Genomic DNA, 19,960 nt, shown 5'->3' with positions numbered 1-19,960 from the left:
CCCAGGCCGGGCAGCCGGCTGAGGCGCCCCGCGGTGGAGCCCCGGCCAATCAGCGGCCGCGGGGCGGGCCGGGTGGCGGCGCGGCGCGCACGAAGCCCAGCGCAGCGCGAAGAAGAGGCGCCAGTGCCGTCCCGAAGCAGACCATGCCGCGCTCCACCTCGCTCTTCCCGCTGCTGCTTCTGCTGCTGCCGCCGCTGGCCTCGGGCCTCGGACTCCGCGCCGCCGGCGGCCGGCGCCCCGAGTGCGGTCCGTGCCGGCCCGAGCACTGTCCGGCGCCCGCGCGCTGCCCCGCGCCCGCGATTGCGGCGCGCGACGAGTGCGGCTGCTGCGCGCGCTGCCTGGGCGCGGAGGGCGCGAGCTGCGGGGGGCGGGCCGGCGCGCGCTGTGCCCCGGGCCTGGTGTGCGCCAGCCGCGCCGCGGGGGCGGCGCCCGAGGGCACCGGGGTCTGCGTGTGCGCGCAGCGCGGCGCCGTCTGCGGTTCCGACGGCCGCTCCTACCCCAGCGTATGCGCACTGCGCCTGCGCGCCCGGTACATGCCCCGCGCGCACCCGGGCCACCTGCACAAGGCGCGCGATGGCCCCTGCGAATTTGGTGAGTATGGCTTTTGCCCCGCGGTGCTGGGGTATGAAGAGAAAGAGGGACCCCTCCCCCCAACCCTCAGGAGTGTGGGGCTAAGGATCCCTCAAAGCACAGTGATTGACAGCCTAAGGTTTCCCATTCGGAAGCAGTTTTTATTACCTGGCCAGGTACTCAAGAAGACTGGGACAGGAATCCACATCCTGCACCCTTGCTTACCAAGCTCATGGAGATACAAGTCCCCGAGCTGGTCAGAATTTTGGTGAGCCTGTTGCCCCTTTTGGTATAGTACCAAAAAGGCCTGCAGTTATGGGCAGGCCTGACATGTTTACCTCCACCAGCCTGGGAGTTGGGGGAGGAGGTGTCTTACTGGGTGCAAGTCCCCCTGGGTCTGGCACCGAGCCAGGCCAGGGTGGGGTTTTTGAAGCGAGAGGCAGAGAAAGTGAAAATCCTGGATGAGGAGGAGCTGAAGACAGGGGACTCAGGAATCACTGGGCCAGAACACCAGGGTTGGGGCTCTGCTGGGAGGACCTGAGGGCTCTCCCACCCAGGACAGGTAAGACCTTTGGAGACCTAAGCTCTGAAAAGATGGTGCCATCAGGGAGAGATCTGGGTTTTGTGGGTGTAAGGCTTATCTGATTCGGAGGGTGAAGAAATAGAAATTTTTCCATTGCTGAGTACCTAGAAACTTAAAGTTCATTAACTTCACAGTAAAGTCATCTAAAGTTGCCCACCTCTATATGTAATTTTTAAAACCCAAACAAAAATAAATGAAAAACATCAGTACAGGTATGCCCAGTGAAGCAGCCTCCTGCCCCATTAGGTTTTGGAGAACTGCCCCTGTCTACACTGCCTGGAGGGGGCAGTGAAGAGTTGAGGTGAGTGAGCTTGTGGCCAGGATGTTCCAAGGAGCCTGGCTTGGAGCTCTGGCCTAGGCCTGGAGACCCAAGTCTAGACCTAAATGCCCAAGTTGCGGTGATGACTTTAGCTCCAACAGGGAAACCTTGGCAGTGGGGGATGACCTTTTCCAGACCTTGGGAAATTTCTAGTATTATTTCCCCCCAAGCATTCCTGGTAGATGCACTCAAGTGCAGGAGACCCAGGGGGTTGTTCGGGATGAGACAGGAGGGCTCCTGTCCCGGAAAACAAAAACAATGTGCTGCCCTTTGAGGGGTCTGAGGCAGCCCTGGAGCACAATAAAGTCACGGGTAGCTGTTCCTGGCTGGGGCACCCAGTGGAGGAAAGAGCTGTCTGGTGCTTCTGTGATGCTGCTGGTTCCCTGAGTGACCTTGGGCTGTTACCTACCCCTCTCTGGGCCGAGTCAGCCCTGTGGAACCACTATTGAGGCCCCCTTCCACTTTGAACCTTTGTTTCTGCTGTGTGGCATTAAACAGTCCTGTCTCCTCCCTTCTAGTTCCTATTCCTCCTTTTTACAATCTGCTTTCCTTAGCAGTTAATTCACAGGCAGTTCTCTTTGTCTCCAGATAAGTAACTCCACATGCAGGAGACACAAGAAATGCTGACCAGGTCCCCAGAATCCAACCGGTGCTGATAGTCTCAGATAATTTCTCCTTGGAGTGATAGTCTGTTCCTAAGAGAGAGCCACCTTGAAGACACATAAACCAATTCTGCTATTATGCAGAGGAGACTGAGACCCAGGGGGTCAGGGGACACATCCAGAGTGACCAGTAAAGCTTGACCAGCATCCAGGACCCCGACACCTTGCGCAGTTGCTCTTTCAGGACAGGAGTTGATAGTGTTAAGTCAGGCAGGTGGTGGTTGCCATGGTTACCAGAGTGCGGCCAGATGGCAGATGGAAACCCCATACCCCTAATTCATTGAAAATTACCAAATGACAAGTAAATGTGACAGCCCCTCCAGTCTGATCTAGGGGGCTCTGAGGCCCACCCCAGGCACAAGCCCCAGGAGTAAAGATGTTCAAGGGGCCAAAAGGAAGGGAATTCAGAAGCTGCTTTTAATGATCCCATTAGTGACAGGCATCAGGCCTCCCCGGAATTTAGCTCTCCTTCCCCACCAGCAGTTGTATCATTTGCCACAGACCTGGGCACCGTTCCCTATCTCTTTTTGTCCTGAAGTGTTTGTGACACTGAAGTGTTTGTGACCCCTGTCCATGTGAATCATGAAGGTGTAGACAGGGGGATCTTTCCCGGCCAGTGAAGGTGGCACCTCGTGCTGTGCTGCCCTAAAGCCATCCTTTATTCAGAGGACATAGCAGGGGCACTTTTTAACAATGCCCCTAGGGACCCTGGTGGAAGGGAAACAGGCTGAGTCACAGCAGCAGCTGTTCTCCTTCAATACTGTTAATAAAATCACCCTCCTTGGCCCTCACCTATCCTTCAATAAACGAGCACCTGACTTTCACTGAATGAGACCAACGTAAATATTTATTAGGTTCCGCACAGTGTGGGAAGTGTTCTTACACATAACTCTGAGGGGCATTTGGAAACCATGTACAGGCTTAAACTCTGACCTTTCCTCCCATGCTCTGAAACTCCCCCAAAAGCCTAAGAGCGAGAGCAATCCTTTAACACATTTAATGAAGATTCCTCCTGTTCCCACATATGAATAGTTCTTTACTGTTGGAAATTGTTCTTTCATTCCATCTTCTTACTCAATTCTCACAACTACCCTGGCCAGATCTCACTCCTATTTAATAGAAAGGAAAACTGAGGCTCACGGAAGGGAGCTCCCTGGCTAGCTCCTAGCTGATGTAGGGCTCCAGCCTGGGGTTTCCTGGCTTTTTTTCTTCTTTAATGTTTATTTACTTAAGTGGGGGGGGGGGGGGCAGAGAGAGAGGGAGACACAGACTCGGAAGCAGGTTCCAGGCTCTGAGCTGTCAACATAGAACCCTACACGGGGCTCGAACTCACAAACTGTGAGATCATGACCTGAGCTAAAGTCGGATGCTCAACAGACCGAGCCACCCAGGCACCCCTCCTGGCTCTTTTCAGACGGAGCCATGCACCTCTAACCTGCTGGCCACCTGATTAGAAAGCGGCTACAAAGCAGCTACACTTGAATCTTGAGGGTTTCTCAGTCTGGAGCCACCGTCCTGTTTTCCCCCCAAGGCTTGCTGCTGGTTCGTCTATTGAGCACTGGGTGATGGCTCCAGAGAGGAACAGGGGTAGCTTTATAGAAGCGAAAATACCTGAGAGGAACCCTGAAGGACTGGCAGAAAATTCTTGGGCAGAGAAAAGGGGATAGGAAGGCTCAGCATGAACTAGGCATGAAGGTAAGAGCAGGTAGGAGGAGGTAGGGGGCCCATGATGGGTGTGAACAGTGACCTGCTGACAGGTACCCAGGGGGATAATTGGGGAAGGGGGTGAGACCCAGAGAGGTTGGGAGGGGGGCATTGCCAGCCTTGAGTGCCGGACTGAGGGATAAAGCTTTGTTCTGTACGAAGTTACTGTTCTCGCTTCTCTGTTGTAAGGTGGTGTGGCGTTGTTTTTGTTGTTAAAAGGCTGTGTTGTTCCATGTGTGCTCCCTGACCATTTGCTAACATTGGGAGGGGGTGGGGATCCTGCAGACAGCAGGTTGATAGCATGTTTTGAATGCTAAATTAGATAGGAACAGGGCCCCGTGCCAATACCCAACAGGGCACCAAGCCCCTGAGCTTCAGTGAGCTCTTGAGATCCTGAATCTTAGAAAATTCACCTCAGCTGAAATTCCAGTCCACTTAGAAATCTCAGTCTGTGCGAGGTGCGTGTTACCAGGTAACCAGGAGAGGCTGCGAATGCCACTTTGTGAGAGGGACAAAGAAGGGGGGCCTCGTGCTCAAAAGCCTTTCATGCCGAGGGAGGGGGTCTGAGGCACAGGCTGCAGGGAGCCGGATTAAGCTGTTTCTCCTTCCACATCCTAACATGACTATTAGCATAAATTATCAGGGCTGTTCAGTGCGTTGATGATTAAACTCTTTGGCTGTGCACTTCTTTGTACAAGCAGATGGGGTCCTGGGGGATGACTCTTGATATTCCTTCTTTCCTTGGCACTGTTAACTTTAAATAAACCTGGGAGGCATTTGAGAAGATTGTCCATTCTAGCCATCCAGGACATATTTAGTTGACCAGGTGGGGGGACAGATCAGCACACACTATAATAATAATATCGATCCTTTTCATTTGTACGGATCCACATGGTTAATAATTCAGTCACATCCATTCTGTCCCTTCACCCCAGAGGATGTGGGGTAGCAGTCATTGTCTTTGTTTGCAGACAAGGAGGAAATGGTTAGCAACTTGCCCAAGCTCCATTGGTTGGCACCTGGACCCCCAGGCATTTGAGTTTCCCTTGGTGCTATTTTGCTCACCCCCAGTGGGTGTACAGGTGGGTGACTATTCTGTTACCTGATGGACGGATCTGTGTGTGCCATCCCAGCATTTCTAGGGCTGTTGCTGGCACAGACAGAAAGAAACAAGTATTGAGCAAGAAAGATCTAGAGAAATGAAGCTGGCACATTCAGACTGGACCCACGAGGCACCATCCTCCCTCTTGAAATCCACATTACTCTTGTCAAATTCAGGTAGAAAGCCCTGGCTCTTCCAGGAGTGTGGCAACTCTGGCAACAGTGAGGTGAGAGGCTGTGCTCCAGGTTTGCCAGGATAAGGGCTATGGGCATGGCCTCTGGATCAAGGTAGATAGAGCCCACCCATAGGCCTGCTCCCCCAGAGGCCAGCAGGGGCTTTGGAGCAGGCAAGGCACTTCGAGGAGATTACCCTTGGGGTAGCACAGTCTGCCAAATCCTTGGGTCTCTCTGTGGAAGCCTTTTAGTTTGCAAGGGGTCTTGTAACTGTTCCTCCCAATAGCTGAGGGGGAGGGGTTGGGGTGGGGAACAGACTCCTGTGCCCATTTTAAAGAAGACACTGAGACCAAGTCACAGCATTGGGGTGTAGCAGAGACAGGATTTGAACCTGGGTTCATCCTGCCTGTGGTCATGACGTTGAGCACCCCAGCACGGCACTCGAATGAGCCCTTGGGGACAGTAGGATTGGGAATGACCTGCTAGTGTAAAGAACGTACCAGCCATTTAATAGTATCTCTACATCAATCCCAGGGGTGATGTTTGGAGGGTTTTATTCCCGTGCAGAAGAGAGTAAACGGAGCAGCCCAGAGACTGTATCCTTAGAAAGACCTGCTGGTGAGATTGACCCTTGGCTAGTGTCTGGGAACTTGGATTTCAGGAGGGTTCCTGCCATTTTCGGAACTGCTGAGGGTGGCTTACTGTGCCTAAACTATACCAACACTGTGGTTCATGGTGCACACCTGCTTTCCTTCTGGGACCCTTGAATTTTGGTACATAGTAAGCAGAGGGTGCCCAGGTGACCTACCGCCAATAAAAATCCTAGGCAAGGGGTGAGCCTCCCTGGGAGATGGCATTTCACACATGTTCTCACCATTCATTGCTGGGGGATTAAGCGTGTCCTGTGTGATCCACTGGGAGAGGTTCTTGAAAACTTGTGCCTGGTTTCCTGTGTCTTCACCCCGTGAACCTCTTTTCCCTTTGCTGTTTTGCTTTGTCTCCTTTCACTGTAATAAATCATAGCTGTGTATAAAACTGTGCTGGGTCCTGGGGGCACCTCGGTGGCTCAGTCGGTTAAGCATCCTACTTGAGCTCAGGTCATGATCTCATGGTTGGTGGGTTTGAACCCTCCATCAGGCTCTCTCCTGTCAGTGTGGAGCCTGCTTTGGATCCTCTGTCCTGTCTCTGCCCATCCTCCACTTGCATGTGCGTGCACTTTCTCTCTCTCTCAAAAATAAATAAACATTAAAAACAACAACAACAACAAAAAACACCTGTGCTGAGTTTTGTGTGTCCTCCCAGCAAACACTGAACCTGGGGATTGTCTTGAGGATCCTCAACACAATCCCTAAGGAACCCTTTCTTATTCTGGAATGGAAACAGGCAACAAATGTTTCACTTTAAAAATGAGTGTGGTGGGGCGGCTGGGTGGCTCAGTCAGGTAAGCATGCGACTTCAGCTCAGGTCATGATTTCATGGTTTGTGGGTTCCAGCCCTGCACCAGTTTCTGTGCTAATAACTCAATAACTCAGAGCTTTTAGCCTGCTTCCGATTCTGTGTGTCTCTCTCTCTCTCTGCCCCTCCTTACTCATGCTTTCTCTCTCCAAAATAAAATAAACATTACAAAATTTAAAAAGTAAAAATCAGCGTGGAGTTGATGAAATCAGGTGAGTTTGAGTCTCCACTCCTCTAGGCACTTCATCTTTCTGCGGTTTAGTTTTCTGATCTGTAAAATGGGGATAAAAGCATGTGCTTAGCAGGGTAGGTATAAGGATGAAAGGAGTAGTGTATGTGGAAGTGTCATCCAAGTAGAAGGCAAGACAGTGTGGGACAGAGCTCAGAGCCCAAGCCCTGGGCTCAAAGCCTTGCCTATCATTTAAGCCTGGGTAACTCTGGCTAGCTCTACAGCTGGTGAAATTGCTGGAAAGATCGAACAGGTTAATCCTCTGTAAACAGAATAGAGTGCCTAGCACACTGCAAGCTATCAGAGTCAGACGGTGGCATTATTACCATTGTTACTATTATGACGTCGATAGCTGATTAGAAAGAGCTATTATGGATAAAAATGTTTTAAATTTACAATCAGATATGTTAATATTAAAATGAGATTACTATGACAAAAGGCAGCATGAGGAAATTTTTTGAGATAACTGGACTCTTCTACATCTTGGTTATGGTGGTGGTTATGTGACCGTAGGCATTTGTCAAAACTTAGAGCTGCACTCTGCAAGGAATAACATGCTGTATGTAAATTTAAAAATAAATAAAAATTTGAATGTCACTTTATCAATGAAAGCTGGGACTCTTTTGTAAAAGAGGTGGTATTTTCTGCCACAAGATCAGTAGCAAAGACAGTATTTCCAAGACAGTCTTTCTTAATTGCAGTTACTCAAAAGAGGGAGAGGGAAATTCGAGGAGAGAGAACGTTGAAATGTGATTTACCAGTTTATTCATTTAGGACTGAAAGGGATTGATGAAACCTCATTTAAAATTGATGACTTTACATGAATGAAAGTAAAACATGTTGATTGAGTGTCCCTCTGGAATCCATTGAGGGCTCTGGAATAAGATGCGGTTGTGATTGTTCCCCCAGCGAGCCATTTGAGGACGGCTGGGCTCCGGGGAGGTGGTGTTGGCAGGAGGGGGTGGATAAATTAGACTCTCTTTGTCATGTTGCAGATGGGGCCCCTGCTGGAGAGGCGGGGGTGGGGGTGAGGGGGGTGGGGGTGTCCTTTGTAGCAGTTTGCAGGTGGCTGGGATGCATAGGGCAATGTTAGAAGCCTAAGACCTTGGTCCACTGGGGGGCCTTTGGTTATACTCAGTGTTGTGGCTAGAGGTGTGGTGCTTGGGGGCAATCATACAGGCACAACTGAAGGAGTGGGCTGATCAGGCTGAGAGGGAAGAAAGCAGCCTGGGCCTGGGGAGGAGGACAGTGTGGCAGTTCAGCTAGGAACTTCTCAGATGCCTGCATGGTCTCCACCCCAGCCAGCCTACCCACACCCTCCCTCCCCTTTCTGGGGTGGAGAAGGTAGCGTCTGTATTCATTGGAGGCCATTGGGGCACTCTCTGAGGGCTGTAGGACTCCAGGAGGCATCAACGTGTGGGAGTTATAGGGAGGTGGGTTTTAGCTCCAAGTGAAAACAAGCTTTCTTAGGAACAGAGCCCTCCAAAGATGGAGAGGCCTGGCTCCATAGGTAGTGAGCTCTCTATCACTGGAGGCATGTAAGTAGATGCTAGATGAGCATATCACAAGACGATCAGGCACAGGATCTTGGGGAGTTGGGCCCCTCTGGTCTGAGACTCTGGTTCTAAGACAACTTTCCAGAGACTTTTTTTTTTCTTTGGTACCAGCTTGACAAAGTCTGTCTAGAGAGGCCAGAGCAGTCTCATTTCTGTGCCCTTTCACTCCTGAACTTCCCTGCTCTTCCTGTGGCCTTCCGTCTCCTTCCTTTGCTCTCCTTTTTATTGCAGCCTCACCCAGGCAGGCGAGGGCCCTTTCCTTCATGCTTCAGCAGAGCCCTAGGAGCATAGACCCTGCAGTTTGATGGCCAGACAATGAATGTGTTTGCTCTTTATTTGCCATTTGCTTCTTCATCCAGTCATCTGCTTACCAAACCTGCTCCTGACCTCCACTTATGTGTCCTGTTAACTTAAACCATTACTCTAGCACTCATCACCTAGTAAGATGAGCTCAACAGCCCTGTGAGCAGGGGGTATTATCCCCATCTTAAAGATGAGCAGACCCAAGCGGAGAGCATTTTCCTCCCTATGCCTCCCCATTGCATCTTGCCCAAGAAACCAAGGGCCAGATGCAGGGATGGGCCCAGCTGCCGTCTAGTTCAAGTGAGGCGGGATGGAAGCACCTGGACGCCAGCAGGCTGTGCTCCAGCAGGTCAGAGAGGTACAGACACCTGGTCCTGCACTAGGACACATACCTTCTAGGCCCTGTGGAGTTGAGAGCTATATTCCATGCAGAGTGGGGGAGGCAGTGTGGGCAGGTCCATTGAGGGGCTGGGTGGAAGGCCAGAGCCGAGGTGGCTGCACTTGATTCTTTTAGCACCAGTGTGAGCAGAGGAGGCAGTGGGCCCAGGGAGGAGGACAGTGTGGCATGTCAGCTAGGAACTTCTCAGATGCCTGCATGGTCTCTATCCCAGCCTGCCCACACCCTCCCTCCCCTTTTGGTAGTGTTCTGGCAGCCTTGAGCTGCACTGCCTGGGTACCGTGATCCCGGCAGCTCCCTCTCTCCCTCTCTCCGGGCGTCCTCTGTCCCAGTGCCGGCTTCTGTGCCTGCAGCTCTGCCCACCAGGAGGGGGCTGTCGGGGCAGGGAGGCCTCCTGTGGAGTCTGAGAGTCTGAGAGTCTGAGATATGCAAACGAGCGTCTGGACCGGCCCCGCAGGGGGTCTCAGCTCGGTGTGTGCAGCTGTTCCGCAAGGCCTGTTCTTTGAACCGCCCTCCACGTGGAAGGAGAAAAGCCCATCTGTTAGAAGACTTGGCATTGGTGAGGTGACACCAGCCCCTCCCCACGCACGCTCAGTGTCTCACGGAGTTGAGCTGTAAGCAGATGGCAGCCGGAGTCCTGGAAGGGGCCCTGGGTGGGAGTGTGATGAGACCAAGCCCTGCCACAGACGAGGCGGGCGATTTGGGAAGTCGCCTCTCCTCCCCAGATCCCTGTTTTCCTGTTGATAGAACAAAGGCAAGGATGAGGAAACATGTAGGCATGCCTCCAGGTCTGAGGGAAACACAAGTGCGTTCTTTATGTGTGTAGAGCTTTCTTCTGCTGCTGCCCCCTCACGTCGGACTATCCCAGCTGGCTCTCTGCAGGTAGGGAGTTCTAGTGGTGGGGTGCTGGGAACCTGGCAGGGTAAAGCTTGTGATCCCTTGTCTTCTTCCTCCAGCCCCCATGGTAGTCATTCCACCCCGGAGTGTCCACAACGTCACTGGTGCACAGGTGTACCTGTCCTGTGAGGTGAGGGCTGTGCCCACCCCTGTCATCACGTGGAGGAAGGTACTTATGTCCAAGAATTCGTGTGTGTGTGTGTGTGTGTGTGTGTGTGTGTGTGTGTGTGAGAGAGAGAGAGAGAGAGAGAGAGAGAGAGAATGAGAGAAAGAGAGGTGTTTCTCATGTGTATGTCTACTATTTAAAAAAGATATCTTACATGTTCACTCCTCTACCTCCAGGTTTATGCCTCAAAACTTTCACCCCAAAGCTGCCCCCAGAGAAGGAGAGTGCCATCCTTCCTTGTGCCATTTGCTTCTTTGGCCACTTAGTGGTTGGAAAGTTCATCTACTTATCTAGCCTAGTTCCACTGGAATGAAGTTAGAGCCTGCTTCACTGGATCTGGGTTTTAGAAAGACTATCCAAGTCTTATTCAAAAACTATATCTTCCTGCAGATCAATTTTTGAGAGACTGGTGTGGATCACAGCATTTCTTGTCCCCCTATCTCGACGGACAGCCCAGAGAAGGGCCATGAAATTCTGAGCTGCTTCTGTGAGATAGTGATGGCGTCGGCATCGTTGCTGTCCAGCAGGGGGTGCTGTCTGCACATACATTTAGGTTTAAAAAGCCACTGACCTTTGAATAGGAGTAAGAGGTGCTAGGGTTTGGCCTTTGAGTCAGTAGGAAGATGTAGACAGCAAGGATGTCTGTGGTGCAGTTCTTAGTCAGAAATGCTCTTTCTAAATCACTCCTGGCTTTCCTGTCCTCTGTAGGTCACACAGTCTCCTGAGGGCACTCAGGTGCTAGAGGACCTTCCTGGGGACCACGTCAATATAGCTGTCCAGGTGCGAGGGGGCCCTTCTGACCACGAGGCCACAGCCTGGATTTTGGTGGGTATCTCATTTGTTTAGGATTACTTGGCTATTGTTCACTGGCCCTTATAAAGCACGCTTTATATTTCTATAGCACATTACACATTTCAAAGCTGTTCTTATCCCTTTCTTGTTGGACCCTACCATAACTGTGAGGAAAGTTTAACCCCGGAGAGCGTAAGTGGTCTTCACTGGTGGTCAGAATTGTGGCCTCAAAAAGATGTCCATGTCCTAATCCCTGGAATCCGTGGGTATGTTATATGCATGAGGGGATTAAGGTTGCAGGTGGAATAAAGTCAGCTAATCAGCTGACTTTGAAGATGGAGGAAGAGAGCCACAAGCCAAGGAACACAGGCAGCCTATCTAGAATGGGTTTTCCCCTAGGATTCCTAGGAAGAAGGCAGCTCTACTAATACCTTCTTCTTAGCCCCCTTTCTCATTCAAGAACTAAATAAATACAGGCGCGCCTGGCTGGCTCTGTCGGGAGAGCGTGCAACTCTTGATCTCAGAGTTGTGAGTTTGAGCCCCACGTTGGACACAGAGGTTGCTTAAAAATAAAATCTTTTTTTATATAATTTTAATGTTTTTATCTTTTAAATAAAGTCTATTTATTTTGAGAGAGAGAGAGCAGGGGAGGGGCAGAGAGAGGAGAGAGAGAGAGAGAGAGAGAGAGAGAAACCCAAGCAGGCTCTGCACTGTCAGCACAGCCCAACACGGGGCTCAGACTCATGAACCATGAGATGAAGACCTGAGCCAGAGTCAGACACTTAACTGACTGAGCCACCCAAGCACCCCAAAAATAAAGTCTTTAATGAAAAATTTTAAAAACCTAAATATAATAAATTTGTGTTGTTTTAAGCCATTAAGTGTGTGGGAATTAGTTCCAGCAGCCACAGGAAACTAATACACTTGCCCAAGACCATGTGGCCAGTGGAGGGAAGACCGCACACTGGCGCCCCCTCCAGGGCTCCTCTAGGCCACTTGCAGTAGTTTAAGTTGCTAGAACAGTGTGGTCTGAAAGAGTGAGGGAGTGACGGAATGGGGGTCCGTGTTGGGCTAGTCAGTCTACCTCTTGAGCTTCAGTGTCCACAACTGTAAGAGGAGGGCCCTGTGACCCAACAGTCTGTAACTTACCTGCCAGCCTCCTATAATGTCAGGATAACAATGCTCCCCCTTTCCCTCACCATCAGCATGAGTTTAAAATGAGATGGTGTACGTAACTCCCCCGCCAGTCTGCCGAGTGACTCACGATTGACAGAGACAGCAAGAGAGGAGAGAGCCAGTGTGGGTCTGCTCTGCAGGGGCGTGAGAACGGGCTGCTCTCTGAGGGTGTCTGTTTCCTTTCACTCCCATCTCTGCAAGGTTTGGTGACTTCTCCATCCAGCTCAGGGACTCAGAATGCAGCTGGGTCCATGGCTTTTTCAAATCAAGCACATCCCCCTCTTTATCACAAGAAAGGGTAGGGGGAGATGTTCTCTCTTGTGTTACTTTGTAAAGGCTGCCTCCATTGGGAGCACTTGTGCATCATTCCCCAGTCAGTAAATTTTCGTTCTTTTAATTTGCAGTATTTTCTTGTGATGTATACTTATCACCTTCAATAAGAGGACCAGGTAAGCTCACAGTAAAAGGCAGGAATGCAGAGGAAGCCTTAAAATGAGAGCTGCAATAGAGAGGGTACAGAGTATAAAATTTAACTCTTTCTTGGCAGCTAAGGCAAGAAGAGAAATAATGTGCTCTATCTTATTTTGAAAAAGAATAAGTGCTCAGACATATCATTAGGGACTAAATAAGGAAGTGATTTTGCTGTGCCATATATGACCATATAAACTTGCCTGTTTTATTTCTAGATCAACCCTCTGAGAAAGGAAGATGAGGGAGTGTACCTGTGCCATTCAGCAAATGCGGTTGGGGAGGCCGAGTCCCACAGCACGGTGACAGTTATGGATCTGAGTAAATACAAAGTCCCCCGCTTCCCAGCTCCAGACGACCGCATGTGATGGAGCAATGTACATGTTCTAAGTCATTTTCGGTATTTATACACCTGTGTCACAAAAGATTGAGATGCCTTATAAGATGTGTGATAAGAAAGAAGAAAAATACATAAATCGAGGAAAGCAGAGGAATACCCAACAGTGGGAACATATTACAGCTAGCAGGTAGAATCTCCAGGATGGTCAACACCCATACCGCTCTGTGCTTCCCACCTAGCAGGCAAAGTCGGGAACTGTGAACGTTGTGGGTGTCACTAGGTGGGAAAGACCAGTTGCTTGTGTTCTGTTTCTGAAGTGGAACAGAATATTTCCTTCAAGTCCTGGAGAGGGCACAGAGAGAGCAGACATTGTCATTGTGACAGCACCCGTGGGAAAACGTGCCCGCAGAGGAGGCTGTCTGTCCCTGGGTTCTTCCTGGGGAAGAACAGCAGGTCATGCTTAGCAGCGTGTCTCCAGGAGAATCTGCATCTCCTCTGGCCCCGTGGCTTTGTCCTCATAGTCAGCCAGGTGAGAGCTGGGGTTGCTTTAGTCCCTAGGAAATAAGCCCCCTAATTAGCCAGCTTTTGATGCTAAACAGCCCCAGGGCCCGCTGGTGCACAGCCATCAACATTTATGTCTTGCTCACATTCCTTGTCGTGGCTGCGGGTTGGTTGGCTGTGGCTCTGCTCTGAACGTCATATGGGGACCCAGCTGGAGGAGCAGCCCCAGCGTGGACTGGGTCCATTCTTTGTGGCAGAGGGGATGAATGAGAGATTGAGCCAGGTACACAGTCCCTTTTAAAGCTTCTGTTCAGATGTGGCAGATGTCACATCTGCTGAAGTGCAGCCATGCCCGGCATCAGTGGGGTAGGGGACATCTGCTGCCATCACAGGAGGCCAGGGGCCGGGATGCAGGATTTTGCTGTGGCTGTAATCCATAGTCTTTCCTATTGAGCCACTACTGTCATGTAGCTTCTGTGTACAAGGCTTTATGTCAGGTCTGTATGGATGCACAGAAAACCAAAACAGAGAACGTCATTAAGTGAGAATGGGGTACAGTGTTAAGGAAGTGAGGGGCGTGCATGAGTTTGAGGAGAGGGAAGCTGCTTAGAACTGGGGAAAAACGAAGATGTTGCTGAGAAAGTGGCATTGGGGATGAAGGATGGTGGATGAAGTATTTCGAGCTCTTGGAAACAGGGAGGAAGACAGAAGGTAGGAAATGGTCAGATAGGAATTCAGGTAGGAGATGGCTCTTAAAGTTGCCCTCCTGATACTCTGGTTTTTCTGTATATGTATTGTTCTATGCTGTCATATACATATCACGTATCAGGACTTTTTCCCTGCACACGTGTACACATATACATGCATATACATATGTATGTGTGTGTGTATATATATATATTTCATGTTTCAAATGTGTACACAATTTTTAAGTATATACGTATTTAAAAAATACAATGAACTCAGGCTATGAACGCAGTCTATTATAGATGAGTTTTCAAAAGAGAGCCACAAAGAACCATGGAATTTTAAGAACATGCCACCACCCAGTTCTTCAGTCCCCCCCTACAACAAGCAGTACTGTCCAGCTCTTGTTTGCATACCTTAAGTGGTGTGGAGCTCACTACCATCAGACATCTATCTTTGGATTTCCCAGTATTTGAAAGTTCTTCCTTGTATTAAGCTGCATTCTGCCTCCCTGAAATGTCCACCCAGTGGTCCCACTTGTACTTCTTGGACACCCACAAGGCCCCTCTGCTCTCCACCAGCACCACTCCTTGCTAGGAAGATTTAAGATTAAGGATCGTTTCCCCCATCTTCCATTTACCACATAGTTGATTGTGACAGAGTAGACTTCTTTTCTCTTATCCTTTTCTCTTTTTCCTTTTAGGGTCTTAGAAACCTGATGACAAGATGTTGGAAAAGTCAAGTCATGGATCATTTTTTTTTCGTGAAGAGTTGGAGAAACTGTTTGTAGATGACCCCTTTTGTATGTTTTTACAGATTAGATGCAAACTAGATTCGTATGCAGATGTAGTTTTTAGCAGGGCAAGCATTGGGAAACCAGACTGCATGTGGCTTTTTTATACTTTTGAAATGAACTGCTCCGTAAGAATTCTTTTTTAACTACTCCCTCCCAGGGAAGGTCACCTGGTGGTATATTTGTAATTCTAAAGGGCTGGAACAAGGCCTGTTTCAGCCTTGTGTCTTTACCTCATCTGTCTGTGACTGATTAGGAAAGCTCTGTGACTTAGTGTGTGTTGTAGAAGGAGGGAGAGAGTCCCGTCCCGCCTTCATCCTCTGCCTGCTCTCTGACACGCTGTGTGACCTGGATAGGCCCCTCCCCATTCTGGACCTTTGTCTCTAGCTGTTTGGACTAGCTGTTACCCAGGTCCCTTGGAGCCCTGCCATCCAGAGTAAGATGGCCCTGTGGAAAAAATACAGGAAGTGTAGTCTTAGCATTCGTTTTCAAAACTGCTCAAAACAGCTGCCACCGCTTCATACCAGAGTGGGTGTGGAGCTGGCCACAGCTCTTCTGTTCCTGCCATTTTCCCACCTTAAAGAGATGGAGTTCTAGATGGGACACTTTACCAGACTCCGGAGCCCCTTGGCTGGGTGCTTGGGGACCAAGGTGTCCCTTTGTCAACAAGCCCAGCATCCTCTAACCAGGTAAGCAGTAGACACCTGGCTTCTGGACATCAAACTGGAGAAATGGGGTCAGATGCTTCTTCCTCTGAGCTGTGGGATTAGAGTATTAGTAGAATACATTTTACTTAGAGACGTTTTGACCTCACCCAGAAATTAGGCTTACTTTCTTTCTTTTCTTTCTTTTCTTTCTTGTTTCTTTCCTTTTCTTCTTTTCTTTTCTTTTTTTAAAATATTTTTAATGTTTATTTACTTTTGAGAGAGAGAGAGAGAGAGCAAGTGCATGTGCGCAAGTTGGGGAGGGGCAGAGAGAGAGAGGGGGAGACACAGAATCCAAAGCTGTCAGCACACAGCCCGACACCAGGCTCGAATAAATTCACGAACCGTGAGATCATGACCTGAGCTGAAGTCAGAAGCTCAACCGACTGAGCCACCTAGGTGCCCCTCTTTTCTTTTCTTTCTTTCAGTGAGATGAGTATTTATTATCTGACTGAAAAAATAGATTCCCTTGGGTGATTAAAAATTTTTTTAAGTCAGAATTGGGATCTCACTTGTGTCTTGTCCTTAAAGTTCATGAAGTGCTTTTCTGTCTGTGGCCTCTTCACAACTCCAGCACGGCAGGCAGGGTGAACACGGATGTCCCAACCCCCTTTGCAGATGAAGAAACCAGGCTCCGAGAGGGAGACGCTTGCCCAAGGTCCAAGGGCCTCCGAGAAGGACCAGAACTTGGGGCACCCTTTCCATGCCATGGTGCTGCTTCTCGGGATAATCTCATGGCTATGGAAAGGAAGGGGCTTCAGGGACTCTCCTCCTGGTCCCTCTCAGCTTTTACAGCATACTCCCATGCCCCTCCCCCCTAGGTATCACATTCTGGTATCCTTTTTGGAATTGCATTTTCTCCCTTTGAGCCTGGCCGTTCCGTATCTGAAATATTGGGGTGGCATCACCCTGATGTACTACATGGCAGGAGCAGAGCCTGAAAATCCAGAAACATGAGGTCCATTTGGGGATTCATCCCTGGCTTGCTGCCTGACTCCGAGCAAGTCCCCTCACCTTCTGGACCTCCGTTTCCTCATTTGAGTAAGAAGGCAACGAAACTAGATGGGTAGTTTGCAAACTTTAAAACATTGGAACCCCTTTCTTTGAATAAAATCAGAGTTGAAACTGATTAACTGGAAGCTGTGCCTGTGTGTTGGAAGTTGGGGCTATGGAGGGTCTGCTCACATCCCTCCCTACTCAGCGCCCCTACCCCCCTCCCCGTACTGCAGGGTTTTTGTACCCAAGGTCTGCGGCTGAGTCTCCGTGTGATTTGCATAATTGGGAAAAGACTTGGTAAGGCACTTACAGTGCCTTCACTTACAGTGAAACTGTCAGAAGTAGGGATGCTGTGGCCCCAGACAAGGTACTAGAACAACATCATGCATGTGCTGATAAGCACATCCAGCAAAATCCATTGACTCACCTTACATTTGCCCAAAACAGTTGGAGAGCTGGGTCTAGATGCAGAGAGCAGGGCAGATGGAGCGCTTGGGTGACAGAGCTGAACATCAAAACCACAGGGGGCTGGGTTAGCATCGTAATGATGTGCAAAATGATAATAATAATATTGCACTCTCTGAAATTTTCACCAAAACCAAAAAGGCAGATTAAGAGGATTGTTCCAACCTAACGACTTTTTTGCACTAGGAGAGCCCCCAGACCCCTCCCAGGGCTGAAAGAAAGGGTGCTGTTGCCGTTCAGAAACATGGTGCCCCCAGGAACTGGGTTTTCTGCCCTATTTTCATAGATGTGCTGATATCACATGACCCATGCACCTGAAAATAAATGTTTTTAAGGACAGTCTTTGTGGTCTGTTTGTCCTGGGAACACTGCTGTGGGTGGGCGCAGGTCCCACTGATAGGTCTCCACTACCTCTGACCATCTTGTCCTTTCCTCATCCACATCAGCTACTTTAGTCCTAATCCTCCTTCCTCTCACACCTGAGTTCTCGTCACAGCCCCACCTGGACAGCTTGGGCGCAATTTTTAACCAGTCCTAATCACCTACCAGCCTGATCCTTCTAACTCTCCTGGAACTCATGTCTCCTGCTGGATACGCATCCCAGTATTTCATTCATTCAGCTTAGCTGTGCCCTCTGTCATCTCCCGCATGCACACGGAGTGGCGTTTTCCAGAGGCCAGAAGGGTGCAGACACCGGCAGGATGAAGATGGGTAGGAACTGGGCCGTCAGGTGAGACTCCAGTGGGGAAGATGAGGTTGCTGTCCTGCCAGGCAGCACAACGTGTCTGCTTGGTGATCAAAGCAGGGGGAGATCAGAGAAGACTTCCCGGAAGAGGAGGCATCTATGCTGCGGACTGGAGTGGGTATGGGGGATTCTGGACCAGGGAAACAGCATGCGAAAGGAGCAGGGACGCAGAAGTGCAGGGTGGCTTGTGAAGGCGAGTAGTGAGCTGTGACTGGTTGCCTGGAGCTGTGGTGGCAGGTGGGCTGAGCAGTCTTAGGCCACACCCCTAAATGCCACCTGGCATTTGGGAGGAGGAGGTTGGACCTGATGCTCCAAGTGGTGGGCAGCCTGACTCACAGTCTCCTGTTTATAACTGGGCTTAAGGGAGACCGTTCAAAAGCCAATGTTCAATCCCAAAACCTAACCACTTCCCACCATACACAAAAAAGTCCAATTTTTAGTCAAAATGGACTTTTTCTTCAGATTTTATGGTAAAAATTAATCCTATGTCTTTTAAAAAACATTGCCCTCCCCACTCCCCCAGGATGGATGACACAAGAAAAATTAATAAGAACAAGCAAATCAATTGACAGTGAACAGTCCCCTCTAATGAATTTCCTCATTCCCAGCCTTTGCCAGGGCCTCCTGAATGTTAAATCAGAGAATGATTATTATATGATATTTTAATTAATTAAAGGAAGCGAAAGTGGCCTGGCGTCTGTAGCTGAATAATGAATTCAGAACGTGGGAGCCTGTCACCCAGGACAGAGCAGATAGCAGTGATTGCCCATGCTTGGCTTGGTGGGACTGACTTTGTGTCCTGGAATGTGGACTTTACAGTCAGGGCTCCCTCTGAGTCCAGCTGCAAGTACATCAGGGGCAGCCAGGAGGCAGAGCAATCTGTCTCCTTTCACTATGGCTGTCTTCCTCATGCCTAAATCTCCCTCAGGGCAGTGGCTGGTTGTCGAGGGAAGAGGAAAAATCATTGGGGTGGGGATGGTGTGCAGAAGCTTCTCTTCCCTCCACTCATAAACCCACCCACCACACACATTTGCAGACCACCAACCTTGCTCGGTGCTGAGGGGCTGCTGCCACTCACAGCCCCCCCGAGTCGCTGGTGGCACCAAGCCACCAGCTGCTGTAGGTGCCATAGTTGTCCCTCAGGTAGAATGGGCATTAGCTTTGGAGTTGAAGACTCAGAAGCAAGGTCAAGCTGCACCACAGTCTGTAGGTCTGGGTCACTTCCTCCGCTTTCAGAGCCTGTAATTCCTGGTCGGTCCTGCTGCCCGAGCCTGCGTGAGCGAGTGGACATGCTCGGTCCACTCTGGAGGGGATGCTGAGGGCTGGGTGCCAGGTGGCAGGGGCTCAGGGAGACAGGTCAGACATGCTGGGGGGGCTTGTGGAAGACACCATCCAGTGGGACAAAAAGTGAGACCCATTTCATTATATGCTGACAAAAAAGAGCCGGCACAGAACAAAACTAAATGAAGGGTGGGCCTTATGAGCTCAAAGGGGCCAGAGATGGCTGATTAAGATGGTCAGAGAAAGCATCCTGGAGGAGATGGGCCCTCAGTAGGGGTCTGAGAAAATGGGCTGGGTTTGGATAGGAAAGAAGAAAGGAGGAAGGAATAACATAAGCAAAGCTGGAAGGTGGGGCGCAAATGGCCCATGAGAGGGTTAACTCTAAAAATATCTCTGTGAGGAACATCACACACACCCGCATGGAGGTGTCATGTGTGTTAGAGCTGGGATGAGCTATCTGCTGAAAACTGGAGACCTCTCCCCAGTGTCAAAATGTCCTTGTAACTACATTTCCCAGCCTCCTCCGGCACCTGGCACCTTGGTTGGGTCAGGTCATTTGGGCCAGTGGACTGAATGGAAGCGATGTGTTCCATGCCGAGTCCAGGGCTTTAAAGAAGTAGGTGGGCCCTCTCCACACTTTTGTCCCCATCTACCAGCTGACACGGAGGTCTCTGAGGCCCCATGCGGGGGGGTTTTCACTTGGGTCTGTGGACCCCTAGGGATTCTGTAGATGGATTCATGGGTCTGTGAGCCCCGTGAAAGTGTGCAGAAGTTTAAAAACAATTTTTTTAATGTTTATTTATTTTTGAGAGAGAGGGAGGGACAGAGAGAGAGAGAGAGAGAGAGCGTGAGTACGGGAGGGGCAGAGAGAGAGGGAGACAGAGAATCCAAAGCAA

General features: G+C 50.1%; 1 protein-coding gene across 1 annotated transcript; it reads left to right on the top strand.

Moving 5' to 3' along the window:
* The first annotated feature begins 143 nt into the window (after positions 1–143).
* IGFBPL1 (insulin like growth factor binding protein like 1) lies at positions 144–15,760 on the top strand. The gene is made up of 5 exons (XM_042913063.1): positions 144–591; positions 10,010–10,119; positions 10,825–10,941; positions 12,771–12,929; positions 14,784–15,760. The coding sequence occupies exons 1-4, from the start codon at positions 144–146 to the stop codon at positions 12,918–12,920; spliced, it is 825 nt and encodes a 274-aa protein (XP_042768997.1). The 3' UTR covers positions 12,921–12,929; positions 14,784–15,760.
* Positions 15,761–19,960: the final 4,200 nt, after the last annotated feature.

The sequence above is a fragment of the Panthera leo genome, chromosome D4 (assembly GCF_018350215.1).
Source record: "Panthera leo isolate Ple1 chromosome D4, P.leo_Ple1_pat1.1, whole genome shotgun sequence".
NCBI lineage: Eukaryota > Metazoa > Chordata > Mammalia > Carnivora > Felidae > Panthera > Panthera leo.
Note: the sequence above shows the minus strand (reverse complement) of the source record. Positions and strands in the feature narration are given on the sequence as shown.